Below are 20248 nucleotides of genomic sequence, written 5' to 3'. Positions count from 1 at the left end.
TAAAGCCCTGTTAATGCCTTAGGCAGCAGTAGCTGACCCTTTATATTAAAACCTCCTCTGTAGCAGATGCCTCATGCATATGCCTATTGATGTATTTTAAAGTGAAGATAATTTTTTTATTTTGGGTATCTTCTCTTGATTCAGATTCCCAAGAAAACACCTCTTGGACCTATTTTTCCATGCCATGTATTTCCCCATACTCCCTGCTCCCTGCTACAATGTTTTGCTCTATACATACAAAGCTTTTGTATGTTGATCCTTGTCAAAACTTTAGAAGCCACTTAAGCATCACTTTAAAGGGCTCTTTATCACTCAGATGAATTTTCCTCTAATTGTATCCTTTAACTCCAAAAGGGGTTTGGGGACATACTTTGCAGGAAAGATACTGTAGAAAACAAAAGTTTCATTGCTAGTGGTTCTGCTTTTATATTTCCACCCAGGTAACTCTGCACACCAATTTGCTTTCTCTTTTCTGATACTCGTTTCCTCCTGGGGCTAGTTCCTGTGACAGAGCTGTCTTCAAATAATTTAATTATCCTGTGGCACACACCTTTTTAGTCCCCCCTGAAATGGTGCGTGACGCCTTTGGTTTACATCACTCGTTGAAAAACACTCCAAAGCATTGAAAAACTATGAAATCGTTACAGTATTGGATGCCAACACACAGGACTATTAGTCTAATTCATCCTTCAGATCAAAGCCCACACAAGCAGCTCTCCTGCCTACAGCTATTTTCCTTTTACTTTCCTGCTTGACAGTAGTCCCTCATATCCCTCTGTTCTACTTTCTTTGAACATACACATTTTCCTTTAGTCATGGAAATATAATTTATGTCTATTATACTGTATTATAGATTGCAGATCGGGACAAGCGCGCATTACTGCCTGGAACGTCTGTTTATTGTACGTCGGGTTTCTAAAAATAAATAAATAAGAAAGCCACCCTGCTTTGCTGGGGAGAGAAAAATAGGAAGGGGGAGGACTTGGGGGCTGGGGCGATCTGCCCTCTGTTCTTAAAGTTTCATTTCCAAGGAAAGACCTTGAAGCATGATTTATTAACATCATGCTGTTTGCTTTTGTCACGTTGTGGATGTGGTGGTGGGGGGGGGGGGGAGCGCTGGCCCCTCTCTAGCCTGGACCACCCAGCGAGCTGAGCAGAGCTACTGGCAGCACACACTCCGGTTCAAAGGTTCACCCCCAATTCAGCAGCTCCATCAGTCACCAGCCGCCTGGCTCAGCCACCCCATTGGAGGCAACAGCAATAATAATAATAACAATTCCCCCCCCCCAAAAAAAAAGAATAATATCCTAACAGACAGGCTGTCTGGGGTGCGAGAATTGCAAAAACAATCCCCACCCCAACACAGAGAGTGTGTGTGCACAGAGGAGAGGGAGTGTGAGGAGGGGGGAGAGAGGGAATGAGACAGACAGAGGGGAGGGAAGAAGGGAGGAGGGAGTCCAAGCTCTGAGAAACATCACTCCATCTCTCTCACTCCACAGGAGCTGAGCAAGGAGCAGGACAATGTTTGACAACACACAGTACCCCTATAACTGCTTTAATTATGATGGGGATGATTATCCTACCTGTAGTTCTGATGAAGAGAAAAAATTCACCAGACCAGCGTACAGGTAAGAGGAAGTTTTTCCAAATCCCCTCATTTCTGGGGAGATTTCTGAGCTCTGGGGGTGGTGGGATTATAGAATTTGGGGGAGTGTGGGACCTCTCCCCAGGAGTGTGCAGTGGGTCTGATTTCCCCCCTTCTCTGTGTTTGAAGTGTCCATGATTTGTTTTCTCCTGTGCGGGGTCACAGCAACTCTGGCATGCTGTTGAGTCACCAGATCTCAGGTGGCATCCTCCATCCTCCAGCAGCCCCAGGAGAATGGGAATTAAATGTGCAATGTGCCAGTGGGTGAACTGGATGCAGATAATCCCCATCACAGTGGGAAGAGGTGCAGTGTAGATGTTCACAGGGAACTTAAGGTCCTTTACAACAGCAGTCAAGGTCCCCAGTGACACTGCCTCTGAGCCTGGACTGTCTCACTGCAGCTTTCCAGCTCAGAGAAACTTTTCTGATGGAGTTTGAGAGGTGGATGATTTTTCTGTAATCCTCCTGTATCTCAGCCCTCTGCACTGTGTGCCAGGGAAAAGAGCCTCACTGGGACTCAGTTGCCTGGAAGTAATGCCTGTGTATCACCCTGGAGGCTCGGGGCTAAGAGGCAGTGACTACGCTCGGGACTTATCCCTGGGATGTCTCGTGTCAGGGTGCAGATCCACTGGGAGAACTTCTGGAAGCAGCATATAGGCACACATGTGCCCATGTGGTCCTAAAAATTGAGTACCTGAGTAAGGTGATGGTATAACAGCAAGTTTTCCTTTTTTCAGCTACATTGCCTTAATTGCAATGGCCATCCAGCAAAGTCCTTCAAATAAAGTCACCCTCTCTGGCATTTATGACTTTATAATGAAGAAATTTCCTTACTACAGATCAAATCAAAGAGCCTGGCAGAACTCCATCCGACATAACTTATCACTTAACAGTTGTTTTGTAAAGGTAAGATCAGTAACTGTATATTTACATACACACTGTGCATGGCTAAAAAAATATATGCAGGGATAATCTTCTCACTAGGAAAGAAAGAAAACAAACAGCTGAGCTGTAAATCACTTAAAATGTCTCTGAGTTGTCAGTTGTAAAAAGTATATCTTTGTCTGGTGCGAGCTAATAGATAACAAATTGAAGAGGATGGAGTTTACATCCTATTCATATAATGAAAGAGAATAGGCTTAAAAGTCTTGTCATATGTGTTTACACCATTCTTGAATGTAAATGAATGCAGATGTGAAGCAGCAGCATCTGTAACACATACAAATACTGAACTGCCTTTAAATAAATACAGGTTCCCAGAACAGAAGGGAATGAGAAGGGGAAAGGAAACTATTGGAGCTTTGCAACAGGATGTGAATCCATGCTGGATCTCTTTGAAAATGGGAATTACAGGCGAAGACGGAGGAGGAGGAATGTGAAAAGGGAACATAAGGAGCCGAGACCAAGCAGGGGGAAAAGTCCTTCATCCTCCGATATGTCTTCTATGGACTCTGCTTTAAACAACATTTCCTCTTCTGAAAGTAAGCACGGAAGAATTGAATCAGGCCCAAGACTGCTGGAGCCTCGTGGGTTTGCTCCAAACAGCATGACCAACAGGCAAAGCCTAAGCAATTCCTCCTTAGCAAAATCGGATTCTGAAATTAAATTCAGCATTGATTACATCCTTTCAGCCCCCGACCCTTTGCCTGTCCTGAGATCTCAATATAATATGCAAGAAAATAAATATCATCTGCTGGAGGCTCAACAAATTAATCTCCAGTTCTGGACAATGTGATGTTACTTATTCATGGCAAAAAGTCTGAGTTGCAGTGTATTCAGCAGCCTCATGTCACTGAAAACCAGCTGCTTGCCTCCTCGTCGTCTTCACAAGCAGTACTCAGAAAGGGTTACTGATTCACCAGCCGATGCTCTGTCTGTACCCAAAGAACTTTGCTAAGATAAGAGCATAAATAACAGTTACCAATATCAGTTTTCATTATGCTGAAATTCATGAAATTCTAGCTTTGGTTTCTAAACTGTCGTGGGCACCATTTAACACCACAAAGAATTTCCTTTCTCAAGCAGAATCTGACAGAAAAAAGACTTGCTTATCACCCATTGCTGTATTAAAGACAAAGTGAATTTGATTCCACTTTCACTAGTGGAAATTAGGATTAATTCCACTGAAGTATATAGGTCAGAACTTAAGCTGATCTAAAATAGTGTAATTCTGTCAACTTACACTGGCTGAGAATGTAAGGGGGGGTGACTTCACTTTCTTAAAAGGAATCACAGAGTATCACTCTGTCTTCCCTTAGTCTTTATTTTAACATCTTGTTTCAAACTGTTTTGCAGCTTTCACTCATCATCAATGAGAAAAATGTAGTTATTAATAAGTGTTTAAACTATATTTTTTTTATATTCAGGGCAGTGTTGTTTAAATTGTTGAAATGAAATTGTATTCAAAATAATTTCAAGAAAGCTAACTGCAAGGCTGTTGAAGTTGGGTAATGTGACAGAGGCATAGGGCCTCTTAATGCCTCGGATTTAAACAAATAAACAAACTTCTCCCTTTAGACTATCAGAAAGATTCCCGAGATGCTGCAGGAAAGTCCTTGAACATCTTTCATTTAGCAAGTGTGAAGGGAGACCTGGCTTTGCAAGGAGCTGTATACAGCATTGACCAAAGCTAGAATTCCACCTACCTGCTTTGAGACAAGTTGTGTATTTCTATTAAACAGATTTATATTGATCCTTCTTGCAAGCAATTACCAAAGTGGTACTTGATAAAATTTCAGCAAAGCTAGTGAGATTTATGAATGCAGATAGCAATATTAGGTCATGAGCTCCATTTCTAAAGAAAGCCGTTTCATTAACATTTACATGAGGTGGGATATTTCAGAACAGAACCTGATGGACAATGATGAACTGTAATGATCGTTGAAGAACTTGCTTTTATACAACTTGTCCACGATGAATTGCTTCCCAGTACCTAATGGCAGTATTAGTAAAGACTCCACAAAATCTTGGTTTTGACTTGGCTACTACGGTCTTCACCTACTGCACATATATTTAAAAACAAAAACCAACAACAAGGATTCTGGTGGGTTTAAGCAATTATATACAGAGAGATAAAATTATCTTTGCAATGTGAACTAAAGGTAAATGAAGGTGTACGGGATAAGATTAAACAAAATTGTGCTAGAGGGATGCTCAGGCATGACTTGAACTTTTATGCAGGTTTGACATTTCACTAAGTTATTTTACATTGTGTCTAATATATACTGTACATTTATACTATATATTCTTATATATTGTTATTGAGAAAGGAAGCAATATCATTGCATTTATATGTTGTAAAAATGCATGATGTATGTTGTCATGATGCTGAAAATCCTGCCACATAGTTAAAACTTATTGTCAGGGGCATTTAACATTGGTTGGTAATAAAGGCTCATTTTTTTTGGAAAATGATAAAACTTGCTCTCTTCAGGCATTTTCACAGCATGCAAGTCTTTGCTTCTTCTTCAGTAAAGTCAGCATGAAAAATCATGTCAGGTATATCACTGCATGTCTTCCAAACTCTGAAGGAATGATTTCTTGTCACCAAATTCAGCCTTCAAATGGAAGCTTTCAGTTCTCTGTGAATCAGTGGTTATTACCTGAAAGCAAAATTTGACTCATTAGACCTGATTGTTCTTCTGTTTACATTGACATTAAAAAAAAAAGAAAAACTCTGGGGTCACTGGAGAGATGGATTCTTATTTGAACAGGACCAAGAATTTGCTCCTTTAGTATTTATGCTCTGTAGTAAAAAAGTATGGGAAGAGCATGTCCTCATTTAGTACTTCAGTGTATGCATGCACTCACATGTGGGTTGGTACCTCTAGGATCCTACGTTTATATATTCATGCTTTACACGCAGATTTTTTCTTGATTGTTTTAAGCATGGCAATGCTGCTGTTAGGCTGATAGTTACATACATCTGCATTATATTTGAAATATATATATTTTTTGCTGTGAAATGTGCAAATATGATTCTTCCTATGTCTTCTTTATTAATGCTGTTAGCAAAAGGGAGCTCAATGAGTGAAAGTTCCTAATATGCAACACCTTACCCAGGTGAACACAGTAGGCTGCTGCGGCCAATAGACATATAGTTATGGCTACTATGCAAGATAGGATTCATGTACTAAGAAAGGCAGAAATACACACCAGAGATCCAAAACCATTTTCAGTATGATGAATGAATATTCACAAATAGCCATGTCCTTTGCTCACAGTAAAGTGCCTGCTAGGGAGAGACTGTCAGACTTGAGTTTCCCTAACATATAATCAAAGAAATTTGTGTACAAATAGGTGTTAACATTTGTTTTGCAAAGGATATCAATCATATTTCAAAAAATGAAGGGACATATTTCAATTTACCCAGTATATTATATTCTGACGACTCCAGAAAGGTTTCCAGCACTTAAAGTGAATGGCATTTAATATAGAACAACATAACAGGGGTGAGGGCTAGACGTGACCTTATTCAAATGTCGTAGCCATTACAAAGCCATTCCCAATGTAATTATAATTAAATACTTTATGCCTTTCTTGCAAATCCTCTGATCGATCATTGATATTAACATTAATATTGTATTACCCCCGAGCAAATGTCTCCCACACAAGTGTTATGGATCACCAGGTTTCCATTAACAAAAGTTGTGAGCTATTGCCATATGCTGGTCATGGATAAATTTACGTAAATTACCTTTTCTGAGGGAAGGGAGGAAAAAAGTCCACATTCTTTTCTTTTTACCCCCGCACTCTGAGTCTAGAGCTGTTTCTTCAGCTCTGTCACAGGCTGTCAGCCGCTTACCTAAAGCTGAAATGAAAGGAAAAGAAAAAAAATCTCACAGGAACATCCTTCTTTTCCCTATGTTGAAGCAGGCTGAGTGTTCTCCACACGTAAGTGGTTTGATACACAGGTTAAAAGCTGAGCTGAAGCCAGGGCTGAGCAGTGCAGGGAAGGGGTCTGCATCCCGCCAAGACCATCACAGGGCTGATTAGGCTGCGCACAGCAGCCAAAATGGTAAAAGGTATTGGTGTTTGGCTCAATTCCCCAGCTCAGGAGGTCTTCCTGACCGTGAAGAGAAGCCCAGAATGAGCCCTGGATTTCCTGACCCCAGAAGAGGAGCTTCTGCTGGGTAGCTGGCACTGTCTGTCCCAAGACAGGGATGAGACAGGAGATGGAGGCGGGAGAGCAGCTTCTCACTGCTGGGCTGGTGGGCAAGGCTTTTGTCCTCTCCTTTTAGGGTCATAAATACCTTTGTAAAAGAAAGATGAAAGGTTTCTTTCTGGAGAGAAGCTAGGCTCAGTCTCAGTGAGGGACCCTGGGGTGTTTTGTTTATTTACCCTTTTAAAAGAAGGCATCCCATGATAAAACAAAGATTTTGATGGAGCTACGCCAGGTTATTCTGCAGTCGTTTGACTTCTGATGATTTAATTTCTTACACTTCTGTCACTGGAGTCACAAAAGCATTTTTTGCACAGCAAGATGATCCTCTACCTCAGAACGGGATTCAAAGTACTTGGTCAAGGTTGTAGCACTTTATTTCACCTCCCCCACTAAAGTAAGGCCAGAAAACACCTAATACAGACCAGTGATTGACCTCACCTATAAGAACTCCCTCAGCAGAACCTTCTCCTCATTATGGGAGCATTAATGCAAATCAGGATAGCTGAAAACAAACCTTTTCTTTGACAGCAAAGCCAAGTTCAAGTTCCCCTATTTTTCTGCCGGTCAGATAGATCTTATTAGTTGAGAGCCATTAACTCCCCATATAAACAGAAGCTGTACTCAAGGAGCATTTGAAAGTCAAACCACACTGGACAGCTGGTTCTCTCCACACCTTTGCTTTGCTGTACTCAGTCTTGTTGCTTGGGCTACCACAACCTTCCTCAGCCACACAGCAGGCTGGTCCTCAGAGCAGTCTGCATGTTCCTTCAAAGCTGAATAGAGATTTTTGCACCATTTTCTGATCATAAAGGGTTTTCCTTTTGGATAGCGATTGCCTTTTAAGGTCCAAATCTTGTGTGCCTTTTTAACTCTCTATTGAGGTGGGACACACTGAGAGGGGAAAGGGTTTGGATGGACAAGCATTAGGGAAAAAGCTCTACTTTACATTTTCAGTAATACAGTCCCAGAGTTAGGACTCTGCAAATGGTGCACGGCAAGAGCCCTTGAGCTGTGTATCAAATGTCTGTACTGTAAATCAAGGGCAGCATCTCCCCAGTGTCCCACCACACTCAAGCTCAGGCAAAAAAGGCATGCCCCTATGCAAACAGGGCTTTAATCTTCACCTCTGGCAGTGTAACACAAACCCCTGTCTGTGATCAGCACTTCAGATCCCAAACCCAAGACAAGAAAATCCTGTGCTGCCCATTCCAGCCAGGCTTTCCCCTCTCTGTCTCCTCTGGGGTGTGTTCTCCTTCCTGCTCTGTGGGTGTAAATCCTCACAAATCCATTAACTTTGGTACAATTACTTTTGGAACTGAAATAGCAAGTGTGAAACTGAACTTTGCATGTTATATACAACATCTCACGCAGTCTGCCACACTGTGCCCGCAACTGGTGAGTTGTCCTGGTTAGCATTCTCAGAGCAACAAATGGTCCTGATTCTTTATTTTGCCTTGGCATCCAGCTTCTAATTGCTTTCTCGGCAACATGGGTACCATATGCACTGCAATGCACGAAAGACCTAGTACATACCCTCTGCCTCTATGCTAGGAGGAATGTCTTTCTTATTGCGCTTAGGGTCATTAAATTAAAGAACAGGGTAGGTCCACGTCCTGCAGAACTTGAACTGGATCTTTTTTACCCAGAGAGCTAACATAAAATAACAAAGTAAGTTGTGCTCCCTCCCACCCTAGTTACAGCGGTTGGAGGCAAATCCAACTGTGAGAATTTTGCCTGAGAAAGAACTGCCGGATTTCTCCCACTGTGAAATCCAGCTGTTAATTCAAACAGAAGGGATGGACCTGACCAGATAGGCCAACTGGCTTGTTTCCATCCTGAAGTCCATTGTGTTCCACAAGTTCCTAAATTTATGGTCATGGAGGTCTTCCAAGCCCTGTAACAAAGTATGGCATGCAATGTTTTTGTTATGGAATGTGTGCTGCAAAGGAAAAACAAGGTTTGAATTTATCATTCAAATGAAGATCCTGGAATCTCTCAGGATAAACAGGCTAAATTAGGAATCAAAATACACCATGTTTCTCACCATAATTATAAAACTGAAAATAGCACTTGCAGAGTACTGTCAGAGAAGAAAACTAGAAGTTGCAGTAAGCCCAACCAACTTTCTTTTGGTCATGAGTGTTTTTCTCTGTGTGTTCATTGTCACTTCATAGCAGGGGTCAGCAGTGTTCAGCAACAGGAACTACCTTTCATCTTTTGGGGGTTGTTGCTCTGCTGGAGTCTTTCAGAACAAAAAAGTCCACTTTAGAATTGAGCTGCTGGTCTCCATCATTAGGAGATACATCACGCACTTACCATCTTGTCTTGCTCTAAGCAGGTTGGAAATAATACCAATAATACCAATAACACCAGTAACACCAATAATACCAAAATGACTTGTCATCCTGTATGGTGCAGCTCAGTGAAGCTTTCTTGTTGTTACAGCTGACTGTTCTGCATGAAATCTGCCCCCTCTTAGGTCTTTGTTGAAGACATGATGAAGGCTTCATAGGCTTGGAAGTTAGTTCAATTTTCCTAGTGGTATCAGCATTTCTAATTAAAGGAATTAGGCTTCCTGAAATTTGCACAGCTGTAAGAATACTACTCTTTCCCTCAGTCATTAAAACCTTTTGTTAGTACTAGCACTTGGCCTTACAACCATACGTGGATATAACTGTCTCCCCGAAGCTGCAGTTTCCATAGCTGCTAATGGTGAAACACTGTTATGTTGTCCTTTATCTGGGAAAAAAAATAGGACAGAATCAACTTTCCTCTTGAGCCCAAAGGATCTGCTGACCATTAGCCATCTGTCCCAAGCAAGATCTGCCCTGGCTGAAAATCCTTTTTGAGGTTTCATGCCATAGATATTTATTCCTACAACAAAATTGTTCCCTCTTTTCCCCTCTTTGCCTTGAGGCGTTACACTATGCTAGTATTGACTGCAACCAGCATCCTGTGCTGCCATCCTCTCCTTCCAGCATGGCTTCTCTGAGACTGGGAAAAAGAAGCAGTACTTTCCATAAAAGTCAATGTGGAAAATAAAAGGTGCAATGAGCTGTTTAGTGATTAATCTGTCTCAAGTTTTTCCAAGGCTGAGGGCTATATGAGTAATTATCAAGCCCTGAGAGGCATTTCAGTACTAATCAACCCATAACATTGTTCTGCATTGGAGCATCTGGGACTGCCTCCATGGGTTGAATCCTGAATCTCATGAAATGAATGTGTTTTGCCATCAGGTTCATGGGACCAGAACTTCATCTCCTGTTGCCAGGACCAGAGATTAATCAGATTAAAAGCCATGTGGACTGCAGAGAAAATGAAATACCTTCTAGCATTTAACTTGGTGTTTTCTTGAGACAAAATAGCAGCTTGTTTTCCACAGGTTTCTTTGGCTCTGTCTTTCAGCTAGACAAAATACTTCCTGAATTCAATGGGAAATGTGTCCAAATAGGGAAGAAGTTCCCCAAAGCCCAAGGGCTGAACACAGCAGAACCAGATGTTGGCATTTGGGTGAGATTCCTGGTGTAGAGATGTTTGTATGTTCTTTGAGAGCACCTCTGTTCTGGGGCTGGTGTATACACTCAAATAAACAAGTTACACTAAGCTAATACCCAGGCTTGAGATCTCAGATTTTCTTTCAGCAGGAAACTGTCCCAGAATCTGCTAGTTTGGCAAACAGATGATGTTGTATTACTTTCTATTTTGTTTTGCTGTTGTTGGGATTACAGGAAAATAAATATTTTCAAGATGATACATCGAGTATCCCTAATAAATACCAAGGTCATTTAATATAAACTATGGACACATGGTTTGCTTTGTTGTTCTAAGTAACCATTTCCTTTTAACCAAATGAAAAGCTGGTTGTGCTGTGATGCTGCAGATTATAAATTAGCAGTTCTCATATGGTTTTGTGCAATTGTTTCTTGAAGAGCTTTAGGCTACTTCAGACAAAAATTTCAAATAAAATGTGAATTCATTGAACTGTAACTTGTGGTATTAGATTTATAATAAACAAAGGTAGGTCACATAATCATGTCATGGAAAACAACATTTTAAAATTCAAACAGCAACATTTTAATCTGGTTTAGGTTCTGATCCTGGAGTAGAGAGGAAGCTTGGCTCTTTCTGCTTCCCAGTGCATGAAACCAAGACAAGCTTACACCAGGTGGAAAGCACACAGCTAGGCATGCACTTTCAATCAAGGTTGATGAGGCAGGAGATGAGGAGACTGATTTCTGGTCAACCAAGACATAAATGACCCAGACAGTGGCAGCTTTCTGCCATGCCAGACCAGGATGCGTGGGTTAGGTGAAGAGAGGAGGGGGTCCTGATCTGGTCCTTCTTCCAGTGCCTCCTCACTGCTGGTCCTCACCCATGCTTGGAAGAGCAGCTGAGAAAGAGCTTAACTCAGGGCTGGCCACACCAGAAAGGCAAGCAGCTCCCCAGGGAAGCAGATTGCTCAGGGAACCTGCCTGATTTCCAACCTCATATACACGAAGAACTAAAGTGAAAGTATCCTGTGCCAATGCACACTTATCTTGACATGGCAGAGGTGGAGCTGTTTTCTAGAAAAGATCCCCCTTGCCTTTATGGGGATGGGAAAGGTGTTTTTCACAGACAGTGGTCTCCTGTATTGTTTTATAAAGACGCCTGGGACAATCTGCCACTCAAAGTCCATCCTTTAGCCCAGTTTCACCTGACTTCCCTCCCAGGAGTGAACGGAGGGGACAGCCCATGTGAATTGCTCCTAGGAAATCCCCGCTCCCAGCGGCCTGCTCTCTCCCATGTCCCTTCCCCTCAAGTAACAGCAGAAGGGCCACGGGGCCACTGCAGAAGATGAGTAAGGACAACCTCACCTCTGGAGATCACTGCTTAATTCATGCCTGGGTCTTAGTTCCCTGGGGAAAAAAATAGTAGCACATTTTGCATGGTTGAAAACAGTGTAGGATCTTCTCCTCATGAGATATTTGCTTCATACATGCTATGCAGTCCAAGCATCATCCTCACCACAGTCCAAGCATCATCCCCACTGGTGATGGGGACAGGCAGCAGAGCAAGGTGTGTGTACCACTAGCGGGTCCACCGACACTCGCTGGCAGAAGACATTTCTAATAAAGTGCTCTCACCTGAAACACTTCTTGTTTGACAGATGTTTATTTGAAAGGAGACTCAGTTCTTTTTGTGGGTGTTTGTAAGACAAAATGAATAACCATGGCAGGTCTGTGCTACAGCATCACAGAGCTGTAGCTTGCTACTTAACACCAGCCATTCATTTCAAAGAAGAAATTAATATACATTAATGTATAGGAAGTTTTTTCTTTTCTTCTAAGCTTAGCTGAATCTGACTCATTTATACTATGTCAACAGCATAAGCTGAATTTGGAGATCAAAGACCATACGTGAGCTACAAGCCCAACTGCAATTTATTCCTGTAAGGAACATTCCTATTAGCAAGTGGGTTTTCTGTGTACTGGGCACATGTGTGTAGAGCACATGAAACTGATATCTCTGTCTTAATTCTTGCTTGCAATTACTGGAGCTGAAGTTTAAAATTTTCCTGATTGCTGAACTCACAAGCTAAATGACTGTATAGCTACTGAAATTGATTATCACGCTTCCTGTTTCCTCGCTTGTGATCCAGCAATATTGACATACAGTACAAGGAAATTGCAATCTGAACTACTAGTAGCAATAGCTGGAGGCAATTACTAAAGGAGTATTGCTAGTGGTAGCACATAGACTCCTATATTAGATTTAACTATATTCTGATTATAAGGCACTCGTTCAAAATAGGAGGCAATTCTGTATTTCTTTTTAAACTGTCGCCAAGAAAACATTTTTGTTTGCTTCTGTGTTTCAGCCTTTTCTCTGGAATAACCTAAGAAGAAAACCATTTTTTGTCTCTGTGTCTCCACATCCCCATTTGCAAGGCAGTACATAGAGTTCACCTTTGTAAAACATTTTGTTAGAAACATACTATATCAGCATGCTTATATCATTGACTTTCTACATTCTCTTCATTTGCTGTCACCTTTCCTGCCTGTGCTTTCTGTAGTGGATTTCATCCATACCGCCACTGAGCTGTTGCAACAGAACTTCATAGAGAACTGAGTTGTACATGACTGCACAAAAACTACTGGCTCCTCCACTTTCACACGACTCCAGGAACAGGAATTTTAAGAAACACAAAAAAACCCACCAAAAAATAAAAGATTACTGGGATCAGTTTACAAGGCTTGGAAACGTTCATACTTTTTGAAACTAATCTTCTTGCTCCTCATTTTCAAAATGATGTAAAGCATACCCATGTCTCCAGCTAAATGAAAGAAACTTTCCAAGTTGCATCACATAATAACTCACACTGCTGCCTGTATTAGCAAACATCGTGCCATTATAGCAAGGAGAAGCATTTTACAGCCAGTTCTTTCAAAAAATGCCCTCAAAACAAACCTTCTACTGGCAGTAAAAATGAGGAGAGAACCCTTGCAGTTTCAAGAGGAGTCTCTAGCACTGGCAGTGATGGTATTGCAATGAATTATTGAACCACTGTCTTCAAAGGGTCTCTATAATTCCAGGATATTTGTTCAAATCCAAGGAATCCATGCAGGAGCTTGAAATTATTTTGCCATATTGTTTGATCCCTGGATGCGAAATCATAAGAAGAATACAGCTTGGTGCTTCCTGGGGTATTCCCAACCCTATTCTGAGGGGGCTACTATACAATGTCCCAATTATAAAGGCTAGACAAGAAGAGAGCTTTGATTTTGCCTTCAGAGAAATTTCCCAGGCCAAAACAAGCTCAGCACTTAGCATTTGCTATTAACCTAGCTGTGGTGCCATCCTGAAGTAATGATCCATGGCCATCCATCACACAGAGGCTGAGGAAAAGTGGATTGTCATGGATTGCAACTTCTCGACAGGCCAGCCTTTTCAGATGAAAAGTTCAGCAGAAGTGGGAAAGTTCTTTGGGTTTGTTTTGTTTTGTTGTGTTCTGTTTTTGTTTTACTTGCCTGTGTGACTTGTGAGAAAAGAGCTTTTACTAATGAGCTCTGCCCTCTTCTGTCTTTCAGAAGCCCTGGGGCTTTGCATGCATGATGAAGCCATAGGAAAAACTATCTGTGAGAGTAAAATAGATAAAACTGCACTGTAATTACAGAGATCCTCCACCTGCAATCACTGCTGAATGTGTAAGGTAGCATCTGTTGGAGCTACTGTAAGCTATATAAGGATGCTAGGTAGGACTTTCTGTCTCCTTGTAATTCTAAGAAAAGCTTAGCTATAACGAACCCTGACTTTTAAGGCTTGAAAGCCTTCTATGAACCTTGAGAAAAATGAATATTTAAGAGTGAGGAAGCAGATGTGCCAAAATACAATGACAGTAACTTTTCTTAGTGAACTTTTCTCCACATGGGATAGAGTGGAAATTTCACTGCTATCATGACATGTTTAAGAAAAAAATAAGAGAAATTGAGAACAGTTGCACAAATATAACCAAATCTGTAAATTTTTTCAAAGCTCTTAAGTCTCAGTCTATCCTTGATCATGATGAAATGGGAGATGAGTGTATCTGGGAATTGGGCAAGCCTGTCACATCTTCTGCATGGCTTATATGGAGCCCAACTGTGTTATACACAACAAGGTGCTAATCCCCTTTTGCTTGCAGCAAAAGTTAATGGGAATTTCATGTTGATTAAACGTGTGCAAAATGGTGCTTGAAATGAAAAGTATAAATGACTTTTCAACACTAAATTCATTTAAGTTGCATGATGTTTTTCTTGTTAAAATAATTAGTCCTCAATCAGGGTAATTCGGAGGTTATTTAAAGACAGTGTTATTCTTTATTCAAGAAAGTTCTTTTGTATTTGAATTATTAACACGAAATGATGCAGATAATTGTTTAACGCTTTGTCATTCTAACATATAATCCCTCAGCATCAGAACAGTACTAATGGGAGCAGAACTTGGCAAAACTACTTGTATTTTTTTCCCCAATCTTTTTCATGCCAAAGACAGAATGTCTCAGACAATGAGGTGTACAAACTTTCTATTTTCGCCTGCAAATTAATCCTGAAATAAAATGTATTCCTCTGGGCTGCCACCTCAGGACTGCTTTCATGTCACTTTGGTTTTAATACATTACATTTTAGCCAGGTTTAACCACAGTCAATAGGTGCACCTTGGTTTCCCAAGATAAATAACTTCACTAAGCAGAATCAGAACCCAACACTCATTTGTCCTTCATAAGGTTTGTTTTGTTTGTTTAAATATTAGTACCCACCAGCTGTGCAAAATAGACCGTTTTCATTAGTTATTTGATCATGGTGGGAAAAGCTATTAATTTAGTCAGGTCCCTGCAATGAGCTCTGGGGTTGCTACCAAACCACAAACTGATGAAAACAATAAATGCTAGACTGTATTAAATGTAAAGGTTAATCCATAAATCAAAGGGAAATGTCAGATGCCTTTTAACATTGATTGAGATGTAATTTGGTGTTGGTAGTGATATGTTTGTTACATAAATTCACAAATGCACTCAACTCCTGTTAGGATTCCAGGTCTTTGTAACTTAAAACAAATTAAGTAGTTTGTTTTATTTATATAACCATATAAAGATTGATTACCTCATCTGTTTAAGTTACAATATATAGCCAATATTAAAATAAGTGAATATAAGTATCCAGATCTTCTTCCAGGGTACTTTTGATTTGGTATGAAAATGAATACGCTGTTGTTTTTTCTGAAAATATGTCATTACCTTAAATATGTTTAAGGCAGTTCTTTTAATTTTTGGTTTTGATTCATGTTTTTCAAATTGCAGCATAAGAATTAGCCTTTGTATAGATGTGCTTAGAAGTATAGAACATATTTCCTACATTATGGATACATCATATTTAAATATATAATATAAAGCAACAAATATGAGCAGGAAATGCCACAAATTAAATCAGAATGGAATACTTTAACTGATGCCAAAACAGCAAGGAAAAAATCATTACGATCACTCATGGAAACATTTCTTTCCACTACTCCGCATGAAAGAAATGTGGGGCCAGGGAATTCTTCACTCTTTGCAAATGAGAATCAGGTCACCAGGAAATAAAACCAACCTTTCTAGCTTTATCTACACAAGGAAAGTGCAAAAGAAAGTCTTCAAGAGTGGGAGCATCACTCCCAGGTCACTATCAGCTAAGAATTGAAGCTACCAAGCTTTTTCACTTGCTGTCACTTGGGCGGGCAGGGTGCTGAAGGCTGTCAAAGCTGGAAGTATTCCGCAATTCCAAACACTGCAGAGTCTCTGGCTCAATCTTTACCTCATATTTCTTTCTTAGAGAGAATCACAAATGATAGGGTTTAACAGGGTAATTGTTGCAAGAAGTCCGTAGGAGTGATATTTTAAAGGCAGTCAGGTAGAGAATCACCATCATTTTCTTCTGCTTAATTTAGCAAAGCAAACAACGGTGATGTTTTCCCCCACATTCCTGAAGGGCATCGATCCAAGCAGGTATCCAGAATGCTTCTAGTGTTATTAAGATGTGTAAGGACACAGGACTCAGTCAACTTAAAAATGCCCCAAAAGTTCTTCATTCTGCAGTAATAGGTTTATTTGAAGCCCAGCAATGGCAGCCCAGTATTTTAGTAATGGAGATGGGCTGGGGAGCACCTTCCCATGTGGGTACAGCAGTTATCTATAGCTTGAAGCTCTGAGCCACTGCCTGATCAACAATAAAAAGCAATTTTATTGTCTGTTTCTCTCTGTGCACACAGATTGCAGTGAGATAAAACATATTCCTTACTCTACCTAGTTTTCATATTTGCTTGCAAATGCCTCATGAACGTAATTAGACATTTCAGTGATGTTCTCCTTCCCTCCAACAGATCTTGGCCTATGGATGAAATTTTAGGAGGGAAATTCCAGGACACGTGAATCCTTCTCTGCAACCCTGCTGTCCTTTGCAGCCCAATACATAGGCCATGATGGGCACAGGTTATACACCTAGAGAAGAGGGTATCAGATAAAGGCAATATCCTCAAGCTCACTTGGCTCCATGTTCTGTTTCTGCTGTCCCATGGCAGCTCAAAGGAGCTTGTGGAGGCTGAAAGGGCTGAGTAAAAGGCAGAGAGCATGGAGTCTGAGGGTGATGTGCTCCAACATGGTGCTGCGGCTCTGCAAGCAGGGAGGGAGATCTGCACGGTGCTGGCACTCACTAAGCCCTGGGGACAGTCTGCTGTGGCTATCTAAATTAGGTCCTCGGAAGAGGGCAGAGAGGGAAAGATGCAGAAGGAGATTAAGACCACCCTGACCTCCAACCAGCTCCCACGGCTCTGTGTTTTGTCCTCAGAAGGAAGTGGAAAAATGTCTTTGTAATCTGAGGCAATGCAGTCAAACATGAACCACAGACCCACACGCAAAAAAGGCATTCTGATAAACATTACAACATATTTTGCTGGGAAGAGCAAATCTCTATGCTAACAGAATCCTGCCTTTCTGTCCGTGCTCTTTCTGGGGCTTTCTTTTATTGTTGGCTTTTCCTCATCATATAAGACTACAATTCACACATTTTTCAGCTACATTTGCCCTCTTTCTATACCGTGCTCCAATAAAATGTTCAATACTCCTCACCTTCCAGGACAGAATTGCAATGAGTTTATAATGAGCTGCTCCACAACCACCAGTTCCCATGCCTTTTAAACTAGCTTCAATAACCCTGACATCTTTAGCATAGATTAGTGGAGCCTTGCTGATCCACATGGCTATTGCCTCTGAAATAAATGAAAATTATATTAATATTCACACTGTCATATGAGTGTATGCTAATTGGAAGGACTGCAAAATAAACTACAAAGAGAAACACAAAAAGACGTGTGACTAGGGTAAATCTCAAGGACATGAATAATAAAGTGTTGGCTGGAGAAGGACCTCTGAAACCACCAACTACTGAGAATTCCTCCTACAATCCAACTGTCACACAAATGAAATACAGAGGCCAGCCCTCTAAACAGTTATCATAGCCATGTTCTTATTCTGTGGGCCAGTACAATTGGTAAGCATGACACAAACAGGGCAAGAAAATCTGCAAAGGTTGAGGTCCCCTTGTAGGTGGAAGAGGGAAACCCCACTGGGAACTGAGCTGCATCTCTGCCCATGGTGATGAGTTTTATCAGCTGCAGGTGAGTGTTATCAGGCTTTCAGAGCAGTCAGATGATGAGAAATTCCTTCTTGCTCCATCTTCATGTCTGGATCATCTCAGATGAAATATTTTGGTCATTGCAATGCTCTGCTGATATTTTCCAATTTAAATGACACTTGACTTTTCATCTTTGCTTTCTTTTGTTTCAATTTTTTTGAAAATTGTTTTCTTGATTTCTCTGGCACTGTTTCAAACCCTTGAATTTGCCAGTCAGGACTAGGAAATGTGGATTCTTCCGTAAGGAACTCTACTCTATATATTGCTTACATCTGGTCAACTCTAAAGGGAAAGGAACTACATATCAAACTATACAGTCATCCATGATCTAGTCCTCCTAGCAATCTCACACTAAACATCAGGAGTGACACTGCCTACTTAGCCTAGCCTACTCTGGTGTGACCCCATTTAATTATGTGCAGAGCTCCCCATCTGAAGTCTCATATGGCATGGTAATACCAGCATCAGCAGCATGTGAATATAAGAGCAGTGCTGGATTTTGTCCTGCTGCTGTTGTCTTAGGATGCTTGAACAGAAATATGCAGAACTTTTTCCCTTTAGAACAAAACATGCATTCCTCTGTCTAGCTGAATTATTTTCTATATTAAATAAATCAATAAGCAAAGAAAAAACCAAATGAAAAAAAAAACCACAAGGAGAACAGAACACACAGACAGAAGCTAAGAGCGGAAGAACCACTAATTCCCCATTTCTTTTTTATGCCCTAATCACAGAAGAGTTGAACTGGATCTAAATTATTCATTAGGAATTAAAAACAACTTGGATCTTTTTTTTCTCCTTTCTATTTGCTAATTCTTTTCTCTGAGCTATTGTTTCCCCTCCACTCCTGGTGACATCTACAGCACCAAAGGCCAAAGCCAGACCATGTGTGAGAGGGCACCACAATGCTGAGGTCCAGTCCCTTTCTCCATGTCTGAATTTAGTGCAGGGAGCAGGGTCCCTTGCCCAGTTCTGTATGTCAGAGCTACTGCATGAAAACTAAGGAACACACAATGAATACAAGGAGCAAATTAAAGGGAGGGGGCAGGGCAGGTATGCAGATTTCTAGCCTTATAAAAGTTTTCATTTTAAACAATGTCCCATATGCTAAAAGGGTCACGTCATGGCAGAGGAGATTGCTTTTACTGTGAACAGAGCCTACCAGAGCCTTCTCACACCTCAGGCTCTTTCTTTTCCTACATGCCAGCTTAAAGCACTGAAGACCTTTCTTTCCTTGCCAGCCAAGAATTCCTCATAGAAGCCTCTCAAGCAACTCCTTGGGTGAAAAACAGTTTTTCAGCTAAGAGAAGCTATCTGAACTGACGTATTTAAGATGCAACTTAGTTAGATGAGTTTTAAAAGCTTTTGAGTTCATCTGTATCTTAACGGGTCCAAGGTCATGTCCCTTAACCCCTGGCTACCCTCATAGAGAATTTCCAAAATCTGCAATTTAGTCGGGAAAATATTCTGACTCAATCTGGTTTTGGTCCTCTCCTTGGCAGGAGACTTATCCAGTCTCATCTGCTGTAATGTGCTCATCACTTGCCAGCACTGCAGCTTGGTTAAAGCAGCAGCACTGAAGTCCTGGAGCAGAGCTGACAAGTATAAATAAGGGACAGTTGTCACATTTGGTTAAGGGAGGGCAGCAGAGAAGAAGGTTGCCTGCAGCAAAAACAGCCAGGCTGAGACAAACTCTCCCATTGTTTGGGGTCATCTGGTCTACAAACTGTTTCACATGAGAAAATTAGATTATGCCAAACCAACTTCTTTGGAGTACTTTTTTTTTTTTTTTTTTTTTTTAATCCAGCATTAAAAGGATGGAAGTAATCGTAAATCTGGAAGCAATCACACACACATCACTTGGAAATGCTCTGCCTCAGTGCAAGAGAAACAGAATACATCAGCGCTGATTGGCCTGGGGTATCTCTCCCCCCACCAAGCCCATGTCCCAGACAAGTTAAACGTTTCATTAATTAGGCGCTAACTATGGTTAAAATTAGGAGAGCTGCAAGGATCTCTCCTCCTCCTTCAGACTAATCCTCTGATTAAAAGCAGGGCCCCCAGTTTGGGCTCTCAGGGTCACTCCACATTGCTGGTTTGCACCTTCTGAATCTGGGTTTTGAGTCAGCCTGGTGGGGTCTGTGGGGCAGAAAGGGATTTGGGTTTGGTGCTAGAGCAGGGGGCAAATGGTAGGAGCAAGCTGGAGGAAGAGAACATCACTAACACATTGATGTTAGCATTCTGTGTGTGGAT

The 20248-nt window shown here is 41.1% G+C and overlaps 1 protein-coding gene across 2 annotated transcripts; it reads left to right on the top strand.

The window, feature by feature from the left end:
* The first annotated feature begins 1445 nt into the window (after positions 1-1445).
* FOXL3 (forkhead box L3) lies at positions 1446-3959 on the top strand. 2 transcript variants are annotated; one of them, XM_061357111.1, is made up of 3 exons: positions 1446-1628; positions 2485-2551; positions 2898-3959. In XM_061357111.1, the coding sequence occupies exons 1-3, from the start codon at positions 1522-1524 to the stop codon at positions 3378-3380; spliced, it is 657 nt and encodes a 218-aa protein (XP_061213095.1). In that variant the 5' UTR covers positions 1446-1521; the 3' UTR covers positions 3381-3959. The 2 variants fall into 2 exon arrangements, with proteins under 2 accessions (XP_061213095.1, XP_061213094.1); XM_061357110.1 differs by having other exon boundaries at positions 2383-2551.
* Positions 3960-20248: the final 16289 nt, after the last annotated feature.

Source organism: Neopsephotus bourkii, unplaced genomic scaffold (assembly GCF_033783945.1).
Source record: "Neopsephotus bourkii isolate Nb327-2 ecotype Australia unplaced genomic scaffold, CSIRO-AGI_Nbou_v1 NB_882, whole genome shotgun sequence".
Lineage (NCBI taxonomy): Eukaryota > Metazoa > Chordata > Aves > Psittaciformes > Psittacidae > Neopsephotus > Neopsephotus bourkii.
Note: the sequence above shows the minus strand (reverse complement) of the source record. Positions and strands in the feature narration are given on the sequence as shown.

Excerpts from the sequence above, each read along its gene's own strand:
- FOXL3 (XM_061357110.1), top strand. The coding sequence starts at position 1,522 with ATGTTTGACAACACACAGTACCCCTATAACTGCTTTAATTATGATGGG. Across the intron at positions 1,629-2,382 it reads TTCACCAGACCAGCGTACAG|CTACATTGCCTTAATTGCAA; the intron begins GTAAGAGGAAGT and ends TCCTTTTTTCAG. Across the intron at positions 2,552-2,897 it reads TTAACAGTTGTTTTGTAAAG|GTTCCCAGAACAGAAGGGAA; the intron begins GTAAGATCAGTA and ends AAATAAATACAG.